The sequence below is a fragment of the Colletotrichum acutatum genome (assembly GCF_030867785.1).
Source record: "Colletotrichum acutatum strain CBS 112980 chromosome Unknown BDZ83scaffold_7, whole genome shotgun sequence".
Taxonomy (NCBI): domain Eukaryota; kingdom Fungi; phylum Ascomycota; class Sordariomycetes; order Glomerellales; family Glomerellaceae; genus Colletotrichum; species Colletotrichum acutatum.
Genome location: NW_026849001.1, coordinates 638,835 through 658,733, shown reverse-complemented (window position 1 = coordinate 658,733; position 19,899 = coordinate 638,835). Strand labels below are relative to the sequence as shown.

Genomic DNA, 19,899 nt, shown 5'->3' with positions numbered 1-19,899 from the left:
GTGTCCTTCCAAAAGGGCAATGGGCGGTCTCGGGAGGTGGAGATGGGTTAAGTTGAGACAGGCAGATACGGGCGATCGAGGTGTGTGAGTGTCTACTGTAGTATGTCCGAGTAGCGTGACTGCGGCGTGGTGGAGTGAGTTCTGTGAGGAAGCAATCCGGATCGCCTCGAGATGCGCAGACAAGGTTGCAAACTGGATTCCCCGCAGCGATTGCAGATTTCTCTCGAGAAGAGGAGCAAAAAGGTGGAGGAGGAATGAGACAAAAGCGATGGAAAGGGAAATCAAAAAGGGGGGGAAAGCAAGAAAAAGAGTATTCTGGCAAATGTTTAGGGTGAAGTTGCATCCGGTTGTAGCGTTGGGTTTTTGGGGCGGGGGAAGAGGCAGGAGGCAGGAGGGAGGCTACTTGCAGTTTAGACTGTGACAATAGGCGCAAAAGAGGTATCCGGAGACACACAATGACAGCCCAGACAGCCCAGCCAAAAGAAAGCCCAACTTTTGGTAGGTCGCTAGAGAAAAGACTTGAGGCTATTACAGGCTAGAGCAACGCGGCACCAGCGAACGAAGCAGGTGCGTGCTGCACGAGTGTCGTGGCTGCTGTTCAAAGGGTGGTCCGACACTGACCCCCCTGTCACTGCCATTGAGCTCCCGTCAGTGCCGTCCAATGACGGCGGGCTTTACCGTGCCAAACGGCAATACTGTGAGACGGTGGCACGGTCCTCCTCCCCCGCCGGTCGCTCTTCCGTTCTCAATTCTATGTGTCCCACCCTCCGGCACCTCAGCACAGCGACACGGCGACTGGCCCAAAAATGCCAACTCTACGCCCGGGCCATAGTCAAAAATGACCAGTCACCACCACTACTGCCAGCGCCAGCTTTCCCCTCATTGGCACTCACTGTCCAATCCTGGCGGCGTCTGCATCGTTGAATCAGAATGAAGTTTTCCAAGACGGAGATTCGATACAATTCCTTGGTCTTGAGTGGATACGGAGCAGCGAATCTGAACGAATATTCTGGACTCTCTGAAGTGTTGCCGGACCATTCATTACCAACACCACTTGCACACCAAGTACATACATAGCCTTGCAGACGGATACTCACATTGCAAAGTTCCGTCACCATGATGCCCAGATTGTGGACCCGCTGGCGGCCTTCGAGTCTCGACCGGGCTTAATCAATCAGTTCCGCCCACATGGCACCGTCTGCCCAGTCCTGTCGATTCGGCAGCATTGATTCGAGCATGGAAGCCACGCGGGACGCATGCATCTGCATTACAATGCTGCTCGTTCAACCGCATCCCTCAACATCCTCCAGCTGCGACTTCTCACAGCCATAGCACAAGAATCATGTTTACAATCGTCGGTGGCAAGGCCAGGTAGGATGCGCTGGCAATCGAGGTCCGGCACCATCATCTGCACGCGCGCCAGGCACGCGCACGTCGTTGGTCAAGTTTCTGATGGTGGTATTGTTCTGGTTTATCTTCATACATTCTGCAGTGCTGCCAAAGGCCTATTGCCTCCTCGTTGTCGCCAGGCGAACGCCTTCCCCAAAGATGATGTCGATGTCGCTTATTTGGACATCGGCCTATCTAGTCGTACCGTACTGCCGTGCATGTGCCGCACTACCATTCCGCCGCAGCTACAGCCACCGATAGCCTCCCTAGGCGACCATCTAGTCTTGCGACTTAGTGAGTCGGCTGGGCAATCGTACCGTAACCGTGGCCGCCGCTCTGCACGTTGTCGCTGTAAACACCTGGCGCGCGGCCAGTAATGATACGGCCCTCTCTCGCCTGCTCCTTGCGGTCGTAGTATACGTATTCGAGGTAAAATGCGTGGATGTGACCAGGGATATATCCCAGGATCGTCAGGCAGATGTTGACGAGGAGATCTATGGAACTGGTCAGTGCTATCTCTAACTAGCTGCCGCCTTGCAAGAGACGTGGACTTTGGACAACTCACCCATGCCACAGCCAGCGACTGCGTAGACACCGACGGGCGGCACTGTAGTATAAGTTAGCATTGCCCCTAGCCAATTCGTGCAACCAATGTTGCGTCGCCGTGACGTACCCAGAATGGTGATGAGGATGAGAAAGACGGCGGAAATGGCACCCATTTTGTCTGTCTGATGTTTTCCTAACGTAAGTGATAGTCTTCGAGGATGATGCTTGATGAGCCGATGGGACTGGACGAATGTTCCGAGTCAGTTGCGTGCGCTCAAGGGTATCAAGAAGTGTCAGTATGCGTGTGGTTGTGGTTGATTTGGCAGAGCAAGTCGTCGTCAATCTCAGCCGAGGCGAGGAGAACCTTAAATGCCCCGGCCAGGGTCAGACACAACCCAACCTGGCGTGCCTGGCAAGGCGGCGGCGCGGCGAACGGCCAAAAGTTGCCGTGCTCTCGCCTGCCTTGTCTTGCTTTGCGAGAGGTAACAGGTTGCGCGTACGCCCTGACGCCTCCCCCTCGACCTACGTAACCTGAGCAGCCAATGTCAATGAGCGAAGTCCTTTGTGACGTGGAATGGGTGGCCAGTGCATGACGTAACCGGCACGTGCCGTTTCACTGCCGGCCGTCCAGGCCTTCGGGTTCCTGGACTGATGTATCTTGCTTGAATCCATGTTGAAGAGCTGGCCCATTTTTGGCAGATTTGTCGGAAACTCGGCGAAGCAATGTTATTCCAGAATCTCAAACCATCAGAGAGAAGGGTACGGTAACAGCTATGGCCCGTAGAGCTGAGAACCATGGCGATCATTGGAAAGCCCCAATGGGACGCAGTGTGTCCTGAACCAGGAAGGCTTCCGGCTTGCTGCCGGCCACAGATGGTGCGTGCCTGAGACATGCATCTCTCCAATTCCTCAACTGGAACCAATCATGCAACAAACAGAGTTAACCCCTGGAACGCCTCCAGGCGTACCTAGAGAACTTGTCTCCAAACAGAACATGATGGCCAAGGAGGCTTTCAAGGCTGGTGTTGACGCATGCCATCTATCTATATCACTGGAGGATCAACAAAACCATGCAATCCTCTGTAGCCTGTAGCCAGAGATGAGCGGTTCTCTAAACGCCTGCTAGGGTCCTTCGGCCCGTTGCTTCGTTGAGATGTCAAAGTCTATCACAGCCGTACCAGATAGACGCCGGTCTGTTTCAAAGGCGACCGATGTTATGTCGAGCAGGAAAGTTTCGCATTCAGAAGCTCCAGCTGATCTCCAGTCAGGGTCCAAGCTTCTTCCAAAGCATCCACGTGCTTCGTCCACAACGTCGATAGTAAGGTGAAGTAGTAGTTCTTGCAAAGCTAGTCGTAACCCGTAAACGAATGGGCTAACAAGCGCTGAGATGCGTGGATGTTGGAGTTGGGTTGTGGTATATAAAGACTGGCCAAACTCCACCTACCCGTGCAAATATCGTTGCGGTCCGAGCAGGGACCAGCATCGCGGTGTTGTTCCGCGGCGTGCTCTTGAAACGGAGGCCGCGTAGCTGCTCGCTCGCCTCCAGATGACATAACCACGCGAAGCTTGCGGACACCAAATCGCTGCCTCAGCTAGATTAGATGAATTTGACATATTTCGAATTCCCATCGGAGATTCGAAATGCCGTCTACCAATTGAGACTCATCTCGGCTGAGGCGCATCGAGAATAGCACACATCCGAGTTGAAACTGCTTGGGACGTTGGGCGTGACTCTGATTTAGGCTACCAGTTGGCATAGTCGAAAACACAGCCGCAACGCAACTTCGATCGACAAGGCAATACGAATGCCGATCAAGCCACCGCAGACCTGGCAATATTACCTCCATCTACCGGTAGGTGAAGCAAGGCAGAGTCCGAGGACACCGAGACCGCCTTGATTGATTGGTATGGCTCGACTCAAGAGACTTCGCGCTGCTGTTCCTGTGGGCGTTACGCAGTAGAGTAACAGCACTGGTGCCGACGAGCTGCAGTGATAGCCGGGGGTCTGATTTCCTTCGACAGGCAAGGGCTGGCGCTAGCTCCAAGGGCCCATCCGTGGCAGATGGGGGCCGATGGTAATGGTGCGAACTAAGACACTTCTTCCGACCTTCTCGAAGCTTGAGCCCTGCGAAGTGTATTGAATAAGGGGGGTCTGAGCCCCGTCCGCCAACCTTCACAGACTTATTGAAGTGCCTCAAGAAGCAATCTCATCAGCCGGCCACGGGGAGTCAACTGTATAACAAGGTAGGCAACGTAGAGTCTTGCTTACGGCGTTTTCGACCGCGGAGGCGCGTGTACAGATGCTCTCTCGATCGGTACCGAGCCGCGACCTGCAAAGGCGTTGGGGAACGGCTACCCGAAGTAGCGACAGGGTAGGCCTAGGCGATACATCATTGTGGGCTGATACCATGGGCGCCAGGTGACGCCTCGTGTGTGCCGGCAAGTGAGGTATGGCCGTGTGGAGCCATTTAACGTTCGCTTTGCTGCTACAACGGGGGCTAACTGCAAAGCTGATGGATCCTTCAGAAGGAATTTTGTGTGTGCCGGCTGGTACCATGCTAACTCCATGGACGTTGATGCCTTCTTGAAAGTCTCATAACCGTTAACCAAGCTCGCGAAAACCTAGCTGAATCTCTCCACGTGGTGGACAGGGAGATACCGCTCAGTGGCGGCAATCTTGGTGCGCGCTGCCACAACTGTCTGTACTCAGAGATAGTCTTTTCACCAGGTGCTCTGACGCGCACTCAAACGGGCAAATTCCCTAGACTTGACTTGAACAGACAGTTTGCGACTCGCTGTTTAGCCTGGGGCAGTGGTTGTGGAACGAGGCACCTCTTCAACGCTCATGCTCACTGACTGGTCCTTTCCTCAAGCTCTATGCTCAATGACCAGTTGGCAACTTGTTATGGGGGGCTGCTTGGGGAGTGGAGGTCGACAATGTGTAGTGTATGAGCGCAGCTCCAGGGAGGGTAACATGGGTGGGGAGGCATCCCGAGACTGAAGTTGACGGGTATTTAGGGCACGATAGCAGAGTACTCCGCTATCGAAGAGCATATTGTGCATAGGGGCGAGCCAATACGCCTATGTTCCCGTTTTCCGTAGCCATCACTGTGCCGCTTTGTCGACTGTGCTTATGCGGGTATGGATCGCTCATGGCAATGATCCTCTGAAAGGTGGTCGATCCATGAGCATGTGTTGATATGCTCAGAACCCAAAACAGAAATCTCCTTCGTCGCGGAGCTAAGTGTGTGACAAAGCCGCATTAGCACAACCCCGGAGAACAGTAGAGGTCGATACACGCTTGGGACGCAGTGTGCCGCTTGTAGTTGCAGTACCAACTACCTTGGGCCCCGACGAGGGCGAGGGACGTGAGTGACGAGTTCGTGCTGGACGAAGAAGACGCAAAGGGGAGGAGAAGAAGGGGCCTTGCTGATAGGGAAGATCCAAGCATCCGGCGACGGCGGCAAGGAGCCGGTATGCAAGAGAGCGTGGCTATGTCCAAGGGTTCCCTCCCGAGGGAACGTGGAAAGGCGCCGTGGTCAAAGAGTGGACTTTTGAGCCCTGCCGTGCATAAAATGTGGTGGTTTCTGCAGCCTGGCAGCAGGTTATAGTCACCGCCGGCGGCCCTCCAGCGTCTACAACCTCTTGTCGAGCGCCAATGGACAGTTGACCATTGGATGATTCACGGACCGAGTTCAAAGGTGGTGAGAGTCGCAATAGAGGTGGGAGGAGAGCCTATGGAAAGGTAGCCAAGTTGAAGTTGTCTCCGACGTTTTGAAGACCCATATTCCCGGGAATTGAAGCCTACCGCCTGTGGCTTGCGTGTGTGTTTTGTCCCAACAAAGTCCAGCAAATGTGAGGCGAGCGGTATGACGGGTGGGTTTTTGGATGCACATTCCGTTCTTTAGCACGGATGGAATTTCATTCGCGACCCCATTTTCCCACGTTGGGTCAAGCGATGGCACGCTGATGTGGCCCTTCCCTTGCCGTGCTGCTGCTCTGAGGTACTCCGTAGAATCTGCTTGGGTTCCCTCCGCCGTGGTTCATCGCGCGCACATGGCAGCCCAGGCAGGAAGGACAAATGCAACGAGCACGGCCGCAGTCTCCGGCACAGCACTGACGCCGCTCCCAAGTGCGACAGGGGACGGTACCTAAGCCAAAGGCTCCAGTAGACGTGCTTCGGCACCTCGGATCTGCTGGCCCTTGGGTTTCTAATAAGGGGACATTCCATTGAGTTAGGGGACTTGAGAAGTTGGGGCGGGTTATGCAGTCGACGAAGCTCGTGGGGTCCTATACCGAAACTACTAGCTCGCAGAAAGCAGAGGTAAGGCAGGTTTATGAGACGAGACATCGCGGGGAACACGATCTACCTTAGCACGGGTTGTCATGTGCAGCCGTCTGCTCGGAGGTACCTCATCTATCTTATCCTGTGACAGTCATGATCGCGGGAGCCGTCCCTGCAGTGTACAGACGCAGTTTTGAGAAAGCACATGGCTTTGGGCTGCCGGCCTTGTGCGGCAGCCCTCATGGTTCTCTTCGTTCTGCGAGCTCGAGTGTCGTTTGCTCAAGTCAAGCCGAGACAGCAAAGTCGAAGTTGACACTCGAGGAGAGACGTAGACACCCGACAATGGTGATGTACGAGAAAACTGAACGAGGAATTTCAGGGTGCCTGCCGGAGAGAATTCGTGGTTAGCTTGCATGCTTTCCACAAGCAACCCCGATGTCTGCGTATGATGTATGATGAGAGACTTTTTTCCATTGTTCATCTTCATGACCACCACCCCATGATGGAAAGTCCCAAACACCACGTATTGCTGCCGCAACCTAAGCTCGAGGCAACGAAGGTACGGTACCTTACCTCCACGTCGCCTTACCGTCTTACCAGGGGTGCCTCCACCAGTCGTATCAAAATTGCAAGCCCGGCAACTTGTGTATGTCATGTACCTGACCGAACCAAGCCCCCCCCCCCCCCCGGTTGCCGTACGGTACTGCCCTGAGTGTTGGGTGCTGTTGCTGCAGCTGCACATGGACCAATTGCGCCCACCAAACACGCCCTCGATTGTTGAACAGCATCTTGTTTTGTCCCTACCGGTCGTCGTCTCTTGTTACTCGTTGGTGTTTCCACGGTAGGTACTTGTGTAGAAAGGCGAAGTCAGGCAGGTAAGGAAGACCAGTTGTGGGAAGTCCTGCCCAGGCAAAAAAGGCAAGGTCAGCGGTACCTGCCTCACTATCTATTGTGTAGGAATAGGTATACCTGTGGATGCACAAGTCTCCGTAAGGTACGAATACCTACTCACGTACCGTCGTAAACACCGGGCTTTTTGCAATCCTCTTTTTCTGGGAGTCGTTCCCCAGGAGCAGAAAGAGACAGTGGAGGAGGTACTTTCGCTCACACTGCACGCACCATGCAAAACTAGGTACCCTACCTGACGGAGCATTTTCCCAAGTCCCACGCCAACACCAATTTTCTTCTCCTGCGTCTACGGTCGACTTCCCTCCTACCTTCCCATCACCTTTCCCTCTTTTCGGTTCCTTCCTCCTTGCCCCTACCGAAACCTCCCACCTCCTCCTCCTCCTCTCCTTCCCTGAGTTGCTGCGAGGACAAAAGGTATTTCGACACGAGGACGGTCAATTTTCTCCTCGTCTCCTTTTCTGCCCTTGCCTGCTTGTTGCCGCAACTTCCGCTTCGGTCTTTTTTTGCTGTGCACTTCACTTTGCTCGGCACCTCTCCTGAAGCTTGAACCGGGAACCACTCCCGTCCCCTCCCCGAGCATCCGTCGTTTGTTCGAGTCAACCACACCTACAGCTACTCACCTGCTGTGTGGGAAACAATTGTTTGAAGCATCGGCTTGCTTTCTCCCAGGCATCGCCATAGCCATTATCCTTACCGTGCAGCCTTCCGTCACCGGCCACGTTGTCGCCTTCCTGCCAAAATGTCTGGTTCCCAAGCTGGTAACCAGCTCAACATCGATCGCTATGTCGTGATCCACGTCGCAACCACCTGCGATGAGCATGGAGTCTACGTCACCAAGGACTCGGCCGAAGTTATTGAGCTCGGCTGGATTCTTCTCGACGCCAAGTCTCTGGAGGAGGTGAGTTGGCATCATCCATCCCCAGCTTTTTGCGGGCTATCCCTCCTCGCTTCTTCAACCTAGAGCTGACCGAGCTTGTCTCTAGATCACCCGCGAGAGCGTTCTTGTCAAACCCATCAACACTCCGATCACACCCCTGTGCAGTAAGTAGTCACACCAGGCTTGAGACCTCAATTCTCTTCTCGTCACGCCATCTGACGCCTCTCCAAGGCGCGGCAACGTCGTCGTGAAAAAACTCCTAGCTGACCTCGGCATTTTTCTTCTCCTCTAGCGAGCTTGACGACCCTGACCTGGGAACATGTCCGTAACGCTGGTACCTTCCGCGATGCCATTAACCGATTCGATACCTTTGCCAACGAACACTTGACTTCGCAAAACCTCGATTTCGTCTTCGTTACCCTCGATGCTTGGGACCTTCGCGTCCAGCTGCCCCGAGAGGCCCGCGACAAGGCTGTCGTTCTGCCCCCGTATCTTCAGCACTCCCGCACGTTCGATCTGCGAACCGAATATCAGAGATGGCAGCAGCACCACCCCGAATCGTTGCCTTTTGGGCCCTCAATGCTGTCCAATATCTGTGCCGCCTTGGAGGTGGAGCCGGTCCAGTCCAGTGCTCCAATCAAGCACAACCTGCCTTTCCACCTTCAGGCGCTGGCTCCTGCGTCTCCTCGCCGCGCCATGGAGGAGGCCGTCACTCTCGCCCGCGTTCTGCGAGGCCTCATTCGCAAGTCGCAGCCTTCCCATGAGCACCCCGACGTCTTGACAAGACCAATGGATGCTCGCGCCGATGTGCGGGCTTTCTTGTCGGAGCGCAGCAAGGTCCTCCACATGTCTGGCCTGCCCCATGATACCACTCAATCTGAGCTCGAGAGCTGGTTCACTCAGTTTGGCGGTCGTCCCATTGCGTTCTGGACCCTCCGTACCCCTGAGCAGCACAAGCCCACGGGCAGCGGCTTCGCTGTGTTTTCTTCCCACGAAGAGGTGAGTTGACCATTTCTTTATCGTGCCTTGCACACTGTCTATGGTATCTGTCAAGAACCTACGTGTGGCGTTCTCAGCTGGACACGGTCAACAGAAGTGGCATTTCCGAGGTACCCTGCTGACGTCCTTCCTAGGCCGCTGAGAGTCTGTGCATGAACGGTCGTGCCCTTAATGAGAAGGCGATCGAAGTGTCTCCGTCTTCCAGCCGTGTCCTGGACCGTGCCGCTGAGATCTTAACCCCCTTCCCGCCCAGCAAGAACCGTCCTCGCCCTGGCGACTGGACTTGCCCTTCATGTGGCTTCTCGAACTTCCAGCGGCGAACTGCGTGTTTCCGCTGCTCATTCCCGGCTGTGAGTGCCGGACCTACCGGCGACATGGGCTACGGCTACGGATACGGACCACCGGCCATGATGCCCCCTCCTCAGCACCACCACGGACACATGGGTCACGGCGGTGGTCGCATGGGCGGCAGCGGCGTTGTGCCGTTCCGCGCTGGAGATTGGAAGTGTGGCAATGAGGTCTGCGGTTATCACAACTTTGCTAAGAACGTATGCTGTCTGCGATGCGGTGCCAGCCGTGCTGGCGCCGCCGTCGTCGCTGACTCTGGTGGCTACCCTTCCCCCATGGACCCTCCCTCCAACTACAGTATGAGCCAGGGCTCCATGAGCGGCACCCCCGGACCTGGCCCCTTCGCCTCGGCCGGTGGTAACTTCGCCTCTCAGGGCGGCGGCTACGGCGGCGGTCAGCACTTCGGTGGCCCGCCCAGCACCTACGCTCTTCCCTCGGGCATTGGTGGCGGAGCTGCTCCTTACCCCTCCTCCCTCAACACGCATGGTTTCGGACCGGCCCCTGGATCCCACTCCGCCGGCCCCTTTGACAGCCGCGCTGCCGAGGCTGCCTTCCAGTCGGCCTCCAACGGCCCCGCATCTGCCGGCCCTTCGAACAACTTTTACTCGCAAAACGAAAACGACCCCTTTGCGTTCCTTTCCAGCGGCATTGGCGGCCTGTCCGTCAGCGGCGGCGATGCCCGCCAGAACGGAGGAGCTGCGCCTCCGAGCAAGTCTCCTGCTTAAATAACAAACCTGGCTACAAATATGGGGGTCTAGGCGAGCTACATCAGCTGCCTTGGATCGTTTTTTGAGGGCCTACTTATTTCTGCGGAACGAGCTTCGGAAACAAGACGAACATAGAGCATTGACCATTGGCAAATACCTTCAGGACTTACGCTTGCTTTCAACGGAAGGGGGTGTCTAGGTTTTGGAAGATCACTTGGAAGGAGGTTGGCTGTCGGTATACCAAGGGATGCGGGAAAAAAAGTTTGCTAGGCTGGAAAGACAAAAAGAGTGTTACACTACCGGAACGGACGGACACCACTGTTGGAATTGCTTTCTCCCTGACAAGCGTCAGTATAAAAGGGCTGGCTAGTTAAGGATTGTTGATTACGGCCGACCTTGCCTTTGGTTGGACGTTGCGGTTGCGGCACGGTCGGATTTTGGGCGGTCCAAAGGGGAGTGCATAGCGAAGGGAGTGTAACGGGTATACCTGGCCTTCATTGTGTGAGAGACGTGTTGATTTTTCAATATTTCTAGTTGTTTTTTTCCCACTCTCAAAGTCATCATCATCGTGTCTGGTTCTTTCCCTCTTATCTTTCTACATTTTCCACCATTTTCTGTCTCGTTCCATCTGGCCTCTCTTGCCCCTTTTACTCTCCTCAACATCATCATATCCATTTCCAGATTGGCTTGGCATGTACACCCTTTTCCACCTCTCTCTTCTCGACACTAAAAACAACATATGGTTTTTTTCCTATACGGCGGAAATGGGCGGCAGCGTTGTGGGAGTCGGGGAGTGAAACAGGGTCCAGGGCAGGCTGGCTGGCTTTGGCTTTGAAATAATCTTTGCTCATCTTTTTGAAGAAAAAAAAATTGCGAATTCTGTGTTGTCATGTTTGTTGCTATTGCGTCAAAAGCATAATTGGCAATTGCGATTCGTCCCTGCGTTTTATTGCTTGTTATCTTGTCTTCAAGAGATGTTCGGAGAGAGAAAGAGAGAAAAGTATACTGCCTTTTTTTTTCTGTTGTATGCCAGTGTTTGTTTGCCCATGCTGTCTTGATATGTTTTGGTGATAGAAGGGAGAAAAAGGAGGCATAGCCCAGCGTGGTGTTCTGGCGCCTGCCTCTCCAGCCCAACTTCGATTCGATTCGTCACAACTCTTCATACGTAAATATTCCTGCTCTTCCACTAGTTAATCAACTCTGTGAACGAAGCCCAGATGATGAGTGTACTGTAGACGTGCACCCTTGCGGGTTGATATTGGACTCCCATTGGCTTCCTTGCTGCCCCCTGAAACCCAGATTAGACATCACGTAGGTACGAAAGCACAAGGTAAACCAGTTGAAACGTTGGAAGGATAGCATGTTGGGAATCCGAAGTTATCTCCACAAATGACCACAGACGCCAAAAAGACAAAAACGAAATGGTAGAAGTGCCATCCTCCGAGTCAGTCGCCGCCGTTTTAGTCCCCCCCCCCCCCCGGTCCACCTTAGCCAACTCTAGTTGCGGCGAGCCAGCTGATAAAGCTACTTGTAAGTATTCTTGAGACTCCACCTTGCCTATCGGTCAATCTCATCAAGCGGCAAGTCGCCGTCGTCTCTGCCGACGATAGAGTCGGCGACCTTCCAGATCTGAAGCAGGTTGTCCTCGGCGGCACTGCAAACGAGCCAGGGCTCGTTGGGGTTCCAGCTAAAGTCTGCCAGGTGGTTGGTGTGTCCGCCATGCATGAAGAGACTGTACTGATGTAAGCAGTTGAATGATTCCTTGGGCGAGGGTAAGACTTACAGTTCAGGGGGTCCATCTTCCTGGTCGTCGGGCATCTGCTCCTCTCCGACGCGGGAGAGATCCCAGAAGATGACTCTTCTATCGTAAGAGCCACTGCCGAGGATACCGGCCTCCTGAGGGTGCCATGAGAGAGACGTTACTGCGTCGTTGTGTCCCTCAAGTGTGTGAACCTTCTCCTTGACATTACGGAGATCCCAGATGCCCAGGGTCTTGTCGGCTGATGCCGTGGCAACGAGCACTTCGGATGTGGGGTTGAACGCCAGGGCGTTGATGGCATCCAGATGACCGCGCTTGGCGGTCACTGCAGCGCGGGTTGTATCGGCTTGTCGCACGTCAATGATTTGCATGGTCAGGTCGTCAGAGACCGTTCCGATGAAGCTCTTGGCGATGGGGTGATATTGAACATCGTTCACAATCTGAGTGTGGTGTGTGTACTTGCGGTGAGGCTTTAGAACGTTGCTACCGCTTTGGAGGTTCTTGAGGTCCCTGTTGAAAACTTGGTTAGACTGACGATTAATTTTGGGGGATACGATGAGCCAAACCAAAGACAGACGGTGCGATCTTCACTACCAGACGCAAGACAGCCTTCCTCATGAGGGTTCCAGGCCAGACCGAATCCTTCCTGCTTGTGGCCGATAAGCTCGATCTGAGCATTGACCTTGCCGGTGGGCTGCAGGCTGTGCTTTGTGCGGTCGAAGACGAGGACCTTGCCGTCGACGCAAAGAGTCGCAATGATGTCGGGGTTCTGAGGCTGGTAACGCGCCTTGTTGATCTCGCCGGGGTGGTCAATCTTCTGCACAATGTTAAACTCGACGGCGGTCGATTGCCCATTTGATGACTTGGCGTGACCTCCAATTTCTCCAGTCTCCTCGTTGTAGTCTTCGGGGTTCGGGGCCACAGACTTGGGGATCTTGACTTCGGCGATCTGGACGTGGTTCGGGAGGCCCTCGGAAGTATGTGTTCCGAGGAGCAGTCTGTGGATTCGGTAGTTCTTGTCTTCGGGTTCCTTAACGTCAGGGAACCATTGGGTAGTGAGTGTGGGCCATTCGAGAGCGGTGCTGCCAAATCGTTAGTTACAATAAAGTTGTGACTCGGAAGCTTGCCATACCTGAGAATCATGTCGTAGAGAAAGGGGCTGTTCTTCTTCCACGTCTTGTACTCTGAAGTCGGTTTAGCCAATCCCGCATTGAAGCTCCAAGTTTCTTGTAAACCTACCTTCGTTGATGAGACGCTGCTCCTGGTCCTCGTCCTCCTCTTGGATCATGTCGACTAGCAGAGAGGTTAGTCTGTCATTTCAATTAGAGCTCGTCTGTGAAGCTTACCGTCGACATCGTCAACGACTTGTGCGGGCGCCATTGTGTAAAGTCGCGAAACTCAAACAGAATCTTTCTATTATGAGTTCGTAAAATGACGTTCGGCGGGGTTGTTGGATGCGTTGTGCTTCGCAGCGCAATGGTCGGAAAGTTCTTCTTGCTGTCGCAAACGACGGTCGGGTGGAGGTTGACGCGAGGTGGAGGTTCTGAAAGAAGACGCGCAGCGCGTAGATTGAAATTTGGCTGCATAGGTACTCGGCCTGAGCAAGCAAGGGCCAGGAAGGCTGGGAGACGCCTGCCACGCCAGGACGAAACGGGCATGGGTTCAATCCAAGATGCTCCCCACACATTTCGCCGCGAGAGCACCAGCCTCATCTCCCCGGCCAAGGCGGGGCAATAGCTGTGGCGCAGTCCTACGTCGGAGGCCCTGAGGCCAGGCCACCTCACCTAGAACGTGGCCCAGAGTTCCGGCGCCTGTGAAAGGCAAAGAGTCATACCGTCAGGGCCAGGAACACTGATGAGCCGCTGTAGCCACTAGCGCCACTGAATTCTCCCACCTAGCCCCGCCACCGCCCAACACCTAGTTGAAGGCGGCGGTTTCTGCCCTGCATCATCCAATATCGATTGCGCCCATATCAGCCAGCATCCGGCGTCAGGTCCATCTGTCCAGCTTCATCTGCGCAACCGAAGATTCCACGTTCACGACCTCTCAACCCTCCCCCCCCTTCACACAGCTCGACAGACCGAGTTCCCTGTTCACCTGGCAGAATCGCAGACAAGTCTGGCTACTCGAATAGCCGACTGTTGATTATTCTTTCACTTGTTCATTTATTCTTTTCTTTTTCCGCGTCGCAACCAGCTTGCGACAGGCTCACCTGGACCTCCTGTGTCAGGACATCCTTCGTGTTTAGAGAAAGAGATACAAACCTCTAACGGACCCTTTGCATCGCATCGAGACGAATCGATACAGACTTGTAATCGTCTGTTGAATTCATTGCTTCGCTACAGAGCTTGACCAATAGTTGCGCTTAGCTCAAGCGCGCCACCATCACCACATCATGGGGTTCGTCGAGCTCCAACTTCCATCCTTTGACCATGTGCTAACCCTGTCGCCCGCAGTGTTCCCAAATTCTTCAGATGGCTCTCGGAGCGTTATCCAGCCATCTCTCAGCTCATTGCTGAGAACCGCATTCCCGAGTTCGACTGCCTCTATGTTCGCCTCCCCCACCACTTTTTGGAATACAGTAGCTAATTCTCTTGGGTAGCTCGACATGAACGGTATTATCCATAATTGCACGCACAAAGACTCGGGCGAGGATACGACGTTTCGTCTTACTGAGGAGGAGATGTTTATACGCATCTTCAATTACATTGAGCACTTGTTTGGAAAGATCAAGCCGAAGCAGCTTTTCTTCATGGCCATTGACGGTGTTGCGCCGAGAGCCAAGATGAACCAGCAGCGTGCGAGACGTTTCCGAACCGCCCTTGACAACGAAAAGGCCCGTGACAAGGCGATTGCCGAAGGTGTCGAGATGCCCAAGGAGCCTCCTTTCGACAGTAACTGTATCACGCCCGGTACTGAATTCATGGCCAAGTTGACGCAGCAACTCAAGTACTTTGTCAACAAGAAGGTGTCCGAGGATGCCGACTGGCAGGGCTGCGAGATTGTCCTGTCTGGCCACGAGACCCCTGGTGAAGGCGAGCACAAGATCATGGAGTACATCAGAAACGCCAAGGCGCAACCTGATTACGATCCCAATGTGCGCCACTGCTTGTACGGCCTCGATGCCGATCTCATCATGTTGGGCCTTCTTAGCCACGACCCCCATTTCTGTCTTCTCCGAGAAGAGGTCACTTTTGGCCGCGCGAGTAAGGCCAAGAGCAAGGAGTTGGAGCATCAGAACTTCTACCTGTTGCATCTTTGCATAGTCCGAGAATATCTCGAGTTGGAATTCCAGGAACTCAAAGAACCTGGACGACTGAGCTTCCCCTTCGATCTGGAGCGAGTCATTGATGACTTCATCCTCATGGCTTTCTTTGTCGGAAACGATTTCCTTCCTAACCTCCCCCGCCTTCACATCAACGAAGGTGCTCTTGCGGCCATGTTCCGCATCTACAAGTCCGTGCTTCCTCAGGGACAAGGCTACATCAACGAGGGTGGTGTCATCAAACTTGATCGTCTTCAGATTCTGTTGAATGAGCTTGCCAAGGATGAAACCAACCAGTTCGAGGATGATATCAGCGATGAGAAATGGTACCAGTCCAAGAAGCTTGCTGAGACCAACGGTGGCGAGAGCCGCAAACCTAAGGGCAAGGGGCTTGTTCTGACCTCTTCCCAGAGAGATTTGTGGAAGCAGCAGATCAGACCCTATGTCAACAAGCCGTCAGCCGAACCCCTGGATCTTGGAACTGGTCTGAACGCCGCCGATCGCAAGTTTGTTCAAGATCTTGCAGATTCCCTCCACATCGAGTGGAACACCAAGGAGGACGATGAAGGCCATCGCCATCTCCTATTGTCATTCCCCGCGGGTGCGGAGAGCATCAACGACGAGGAAGAGGAGGGCACTCTTGCGCTCTACCGAGTCATGCGCAACTACGACAAGGCCACTGTCGTCGATGTCACTGGCGAGGATGCCCAGAAGCAGTACAAGGAACTTTATGAGCAGAAGTACCAGGGTTGGAAGACCAAGTACTACCTGCAGAAGTTCCCCGAATGGGAGCCTGAGAAGTACGAAACTGAGCTCACAAAACTTTGTGAGAACTACGTGCAAGGTCTCCAATGGGTATTGTACTACTACTACCAGGGAATCGCCTCGTGGCCTTGGTACTACCAGTACCATTACTCTCCCTTGACCTCCGGTACGTCAGATCTTGCACTAAACATTGACCAACGCTAACAACCACCCCAGATGTTGTCAAGGGTCTCGGAGCCGACCTCAACTTCAAGTTGGGCCAGCCTTTCAGGCCATTCGAGCAGCTCATGGGTGTCTTGCCCGACCGAAGCAAGTCCATCGTTCCAGATATCTACTGGGATCTCATGACCAACCCAAACTCGCCCATCTACGATTTCTACCCCAGAGACTTTGAGCTCGACATGAATGGAAAGCGCATGGAGTGGGAGGCTGTTGTTAAGATTCCCTTCATTGACGAGAAGCGCTTGCTCAGCGCGATGGAACCCAAGAACAAGCTCCTCAGCAAGGACCAGAAGGACAGAAACGGCTTCGGGGTCGCTCTCAAGTTTACCTACAACCCAGACGTCAACATCACATACCCCTCCTCTCTGGTTGGTGTATTCCCCGACATCACCCCTTGCCACTGCGTGGAGAACATCTTCGAGCTTCCCAACACTGAGGGCCTCAAGTTCCTGAATGGCCTTACCGATGGTGCCAAAATCAATATTGAAGCACTGGCAGGATTCCCAACGCTGCACACGCTGCCTTACACTGCGTCGCTGATTGAGGGCTTCGGTGTGAACGTGTTTCAGGCAGACAGCAAAAATCCCAGTCAGATCGTCACCCTGACCGAATCGGAAGTTAGGACGAGGGCTCAGGTGGCTGCAGGAAAACTAGGCAAGCGATGCTTTGTCGGATACCCCTTCTTGCAGGAGGCAAAGGTTGTCAAGGTCACCGACGAGCTATTCGACTACGAGCTCGACCAAAACGGCTCAGTCGTTCAGACGCATCTTGGTCCCAAAGAAATGCACTTCTTCGCCAAGGAGTCCCGCTACATTGAGGAGTGGCACTCTAAGCGCCTGGGCATCGTCATTGGCGATGTTGAGTCTCTGGTGCATGTCCATATGCTCAAGGGATTGATCAAGACCGAGGAGGGTGCTTTGATCAAGGAATACGACTTGAATCCCAGCATGAGAAGCGTCTATGCTTCTCAGACCATTGTTGACGAAGTTGTCAACGAGGACCAGCGCTTCATTGAGAAGGCTGCTGTTCCTATTGAGGAGGAGTACCCCGTCGGTACCCAGGCTTTCTTCTTGGGCGAGTACAACTATGGACGGGCTCTTGAGGTCACTGGCCACGCCAACAACAAGGCCAACATCCGAGTTCTTGTTCTCAAGAACAAGGAACCCGAGTTTGCTAAGCCTATCATTCAAGAAATGAAGCGCCAGAACCGATACACTCCATCATACGCCGTCGCGAAGATGCTCGGCCTCCACCCCTTGATTCTGAGCAAGATCCTGTCTTCCTACCAAGTTAACACCGTTGGTGGTCTTCGTGTCAACCTCGGTCTCAACCTAAAGTTCGATGCGAAGAAGCAGAAGGTCCTTGGCTACTCCCAAAAGTCAGAGTCCGGATGGGAGTTCAGCAACGCCGCTATCGAGCTCTTGGCCAGGTACATTGCTGCCTTCCCTGATTTCTTCGCCGCGATCCAGCAGAACCCTCAGGCTAGTGACGTGAGCGATACCGATCTCTGGAAGGACCCCAAGGTGGGATCTCAACGAGTGAAGGAAATTGGAGCCTGGCTCAAGGAGGCGCAGACCCGCAACTTTGAGAGGGTGCCCTTGGAGGCCGAGCAGCTTGACTCGGTTGTGGTCATGAAGCTTGCCGAGGCCGGTGCGCAGGCCTTCACCCAGTCCCATGAGGTTGAGGTCAAGAACATGAAGGGCGTTCCTCGCTCAGCTATCATGAAGCCTAGCGATGCTGAGCTGTTCTTGAGCGGCCAGAAGTTCGCCCTTGGTGATCGTGTCAGCTTCCTGTCATCTTCTGGTAAGGTGCCTCTCGGTAGCCGAGGAACTGTCGTCGGCCTCAGCCGTACTGCCAACAACCTACTGTTGGATGTTGTTTGGGACTTGACGTTCATGAGTGGCACCACTTTGGGCGAAAGAGCCCCGCCTTTCCGCGGCATGACAGTCGCTTCCTCCTCGGTGCTCAACACCACATTCAAGCAGGTTGTCTCCGGCTCCAAGGCTGGAATGCAGCGCAAGCCTGCTCTGGCCCCGGCGTCGCTTACCACTGCCACAACGGGCGTTCCTCAGTACAGGGATGCGCCTGCCCCGGACCGTGGCGCTTGGCGTGGTGGTGCCAACGGCGGCCAGGGTCAGTCTGGCCGCGGCCGTGGTCGTGGAGGCGGCCCTAACTTGCTCCACAGCACCCTTGTGTACAGACCTCATCCCAACGGTCAACACAGTGGAGAGGAGAACCACGAAGCCAACGGTCAAGGCCAGCGCGGCGGAGGCTTCAGAGGCAGAGGACGCGGCCGTGGAGGTCCCATCCAGAACCCTGGCTACTCTGGTCTTCACGAACAGCCGGCCCAGCAGCCCATGTACGGCAATGTGCCGCCCCCAGCCAACCTTGACGCTCGTGGCAGAGGCCGAGGACGTGGTGGGCGTGGTGGACGCGGCCGAGGAGGACCTCGTGGCCGCGGTGGTGCAAATGGGCAAACCAATGGAGCGACTCCCGACGCCGCCCAATCCTAAGGATGCATTGTTGTTCACATTTCTATGGTCCGTTGGTTCAGCAAATACCCCTTGATGAAGCGACTTGGTTTCTGATAGACGGCAATGGTTTCCAAAAGTCTATGGAGCATAGAAATGGCATTTACATTGGGGTTGGGGGTGCATGGTGACGGATCTTGGTTGCATTGGCAAATGTCCGACTTTGGAGATGGTTGGTCTATAGTTAGACGGTCAATTGTCGTAGATAGAATCTGAGGATTGATACATCAAGACGCGTCATCACATGGGCCCCATGAAGAATATCATTTAATGTAAAAACACAGTCGAATGTGGCATTTCCAGCTCTGAATTTTATTCGATCACGCGAACGTTCAATTTTTCCATCTACGTTCAAGGCTTCTTCTCCTTTACCTTCAGAGCGGGGAGCTTAAAGACCTTGCTGACACCACCCTTGAGTGCCTTCCAGCCGCCGATATCAATGTTTTGGTTCCACGTCAAGATGCCAACCCACGGTTGGACATTGTAGTGCAGCTTCAGGACGACCTTGTCGGCTTCGGCGATCTTGCTCGAGGGATGAGTGATTTGGTACTTTGGCTTCTGGTTCTTGATGTGGAGTTTTCCACTGCGAATTTTATTAGTATTCATATACGGCCTGCGTTGTACGAAACTAAGAGCAAAGTCTTACCGGTTAGGGTCGATGCTCTTGCCCTCGGCGCTCTTCCTCAACTTGCGCATGGCGGCGGGGCCAATGTTGGCGAGGTGGTCGGAGCTGGGGGCGGTGATGATCTGGTCCCAGATAACGGCCTGGTTCGTGGCGTTTGTGCCGGCGGCCTTCTTTGAGCTATCGGGCCATTCTGCCGTGACGTAGACGAAGACCTGCTTGGTGTTCCAAGTAAAGAGCTCCGAGAGGTCGGCGTCGAGGGAGAACTTGATGATGGCGTACTCCTCCTTCTTGGAGGAGTAGTAGTGGGGGCGACCCTTTACGACCTGGACATTTGTGGTCTTTAGGGAGCCGACGGAGGGGGCGCGCGGAGTGATGAGGTCGGAGGCGGCGATGAAGGCGGCGACGAAGAAGGCTACCGTCGTGAAGAAGCCAAACGTGTTTTGGGCGCGGGTTAGGGTGTTGTACATTTTGACGAGACCTGGCCACCCTGCTGGGGGGGAGGTGGGCTACTGTTGTCTGATCGAAAAGAAAGAATAAGGCGCGTGTCAGCAACTGGATTGCATGAAGGGAAATAGGAAGGATAAGGGAACTGAAGCTTTTGTTCGCGATCAGATGCGACGTGGGAGGCCACGTTTGGGGGAACAAGCTTCAGCCTTGCGGAGCTGGAGATGT

The 19,899-nt window shown here is 54.3% G+C and overlaps 5 protein-coding genes across 5 annotated transcripts; 2 read left to right on the top strand and 3 right to left on the bottom strand.

Moving 5' to 3' along the window:
- Window positions 1–1,680: 1,680 nt before the first annotated feature.
- Window positions 1,681–2,108, bottom strand: BDZ83DRAFT_747617 (uncharacterized protein; the record flags this gene model as incomplete). Its single annotated transcript, XM_060513469.1, has 3 exons — window positions 1,681–1,883; window positions 1,955–1,996; window positions 2,063–2,108. The coding sequence occupies 3 exons, from the start codon at window positions 2,106–2,108 to the stop codon at window positions 1,681–1,683; spliced, it is 291 nt and encodes a 96-aa protein (XP_060370464.1).
- Window positions 2,109–7,868: 5,760 nt separating this feature from the next.
- BDZ83DRAFT_782227 (uncharacterized protein) lies at window positions 7,869–10,261 on the top strand (the record flags this gene model as incomplete). Its single annotated transcript, XM_060515557.1, has 4 exons — window positions 7,869–8,027; window positions 8,113–8,170; window positions 8,299–9,005; window positions 9,140–10,261. The coding sequence occupies 4 exons, from the start codon at window positions 7,869–7,871 to the stop codon at window positions 10,076–10,078; spliced, it is 1,863 nt and encodes a 620-aa protein (XP_060370463.1). The 3' UTR covers window positions 10,079–10,261.
- A 1,263-nt stretch (window positions 10,262–11,524) lies between these two features.
- BDZ83DRAFT_602645 (WD domain-containing protein) lies at window positions 11,525–13,388 on the bottom strand. Its single transcript, XM_060507185.1, has 6 exons — window positions 13,166–13,388; window positions 13,059–13,112; window positions 12,952–13,003; window positions 12,386–12,901; window positions 11,844–12,329; window positions 11,525–11,792 (listed from the first exon to the last, which is right to left on the bottom strand). The coding sequence occupies exons 1-6, from the start codon at window positions 13,197–13,199 to the stop codon at window positions 11,618–11,620; spliced, it is 1,317 nt and encodes a 438-aa protein (XP_060370462.1). The 5' UTR covers window positions 13,200–13,388; the 3' UTR covers window positions 11,525–11,617.
- An 826-nt stretch (window positions 13,389–14,214) lies between these two features.
- BDZ83DRAFT_747614 (XRN 5'-3) lies at window positions 14,215–18,584 on the top strand (the record flags this gene model as incomplete). Its single annotated transcript, XM_060513468.1, has 4 exons — window positions 14,215–14,219; window positions 14,276–14,369; window positions 14,422–16,015; window positions 16,066–18,584. The coding sequence occupies 4 exons, from the start codon at window positions 14,215–14,217 to the stop codon at window positions 18,582–18,584; spliced, it is 4,212 nt and encodes a 1,403-aa protein (XP_060370461.1).
- Window positions 18,585–18,953: 369 nt separating this feature from the next.
- BDZ83DRAFT_647164 (signal peptidase subunit) lies at window positions 18,954–19,694 on the bottom strand (the record flags this gene model as incomplete). The annotated part of the gene is made up of 2 exons (XM_060510048.1): window positions 18,954–19,185; window positions 19,249–19,694. 2 exons carry the CDS (start codon window positions 19,692–19,694, stop codon window positions 18,954–18,956), a joined length of 678 nt encoding a protein of 225 aa, XP_060370460.1.
- Window positions 19,695–19,899: the final 205 nt, after the last annotated feature.

Excerpts from the sequence above, each read along its gene's own strand:
- BDZ83DRAFT_602645 (XM_060507185.1), bottom strand. The coding sequence starts at position 13,199 with ATGGCGCCCGCACAAGTCGTTGACGATGTCGACG. Across the intron at positions 12,330-12,385 it reads GATCGCACCGTCTGTCTTTG|GGACCTCAAGAACCTCCAAA; the intron begins GTTTGGCTCATC and ends AGTTTTCAACAG. Across the intron at positions 11,793-11,843 it reads GAAGATGGACCCCCTGAACT|TCTCTTCATGCATGGCGGAC; the intron begins GTAAGTCTTACC and ends ACATCAGTACAG.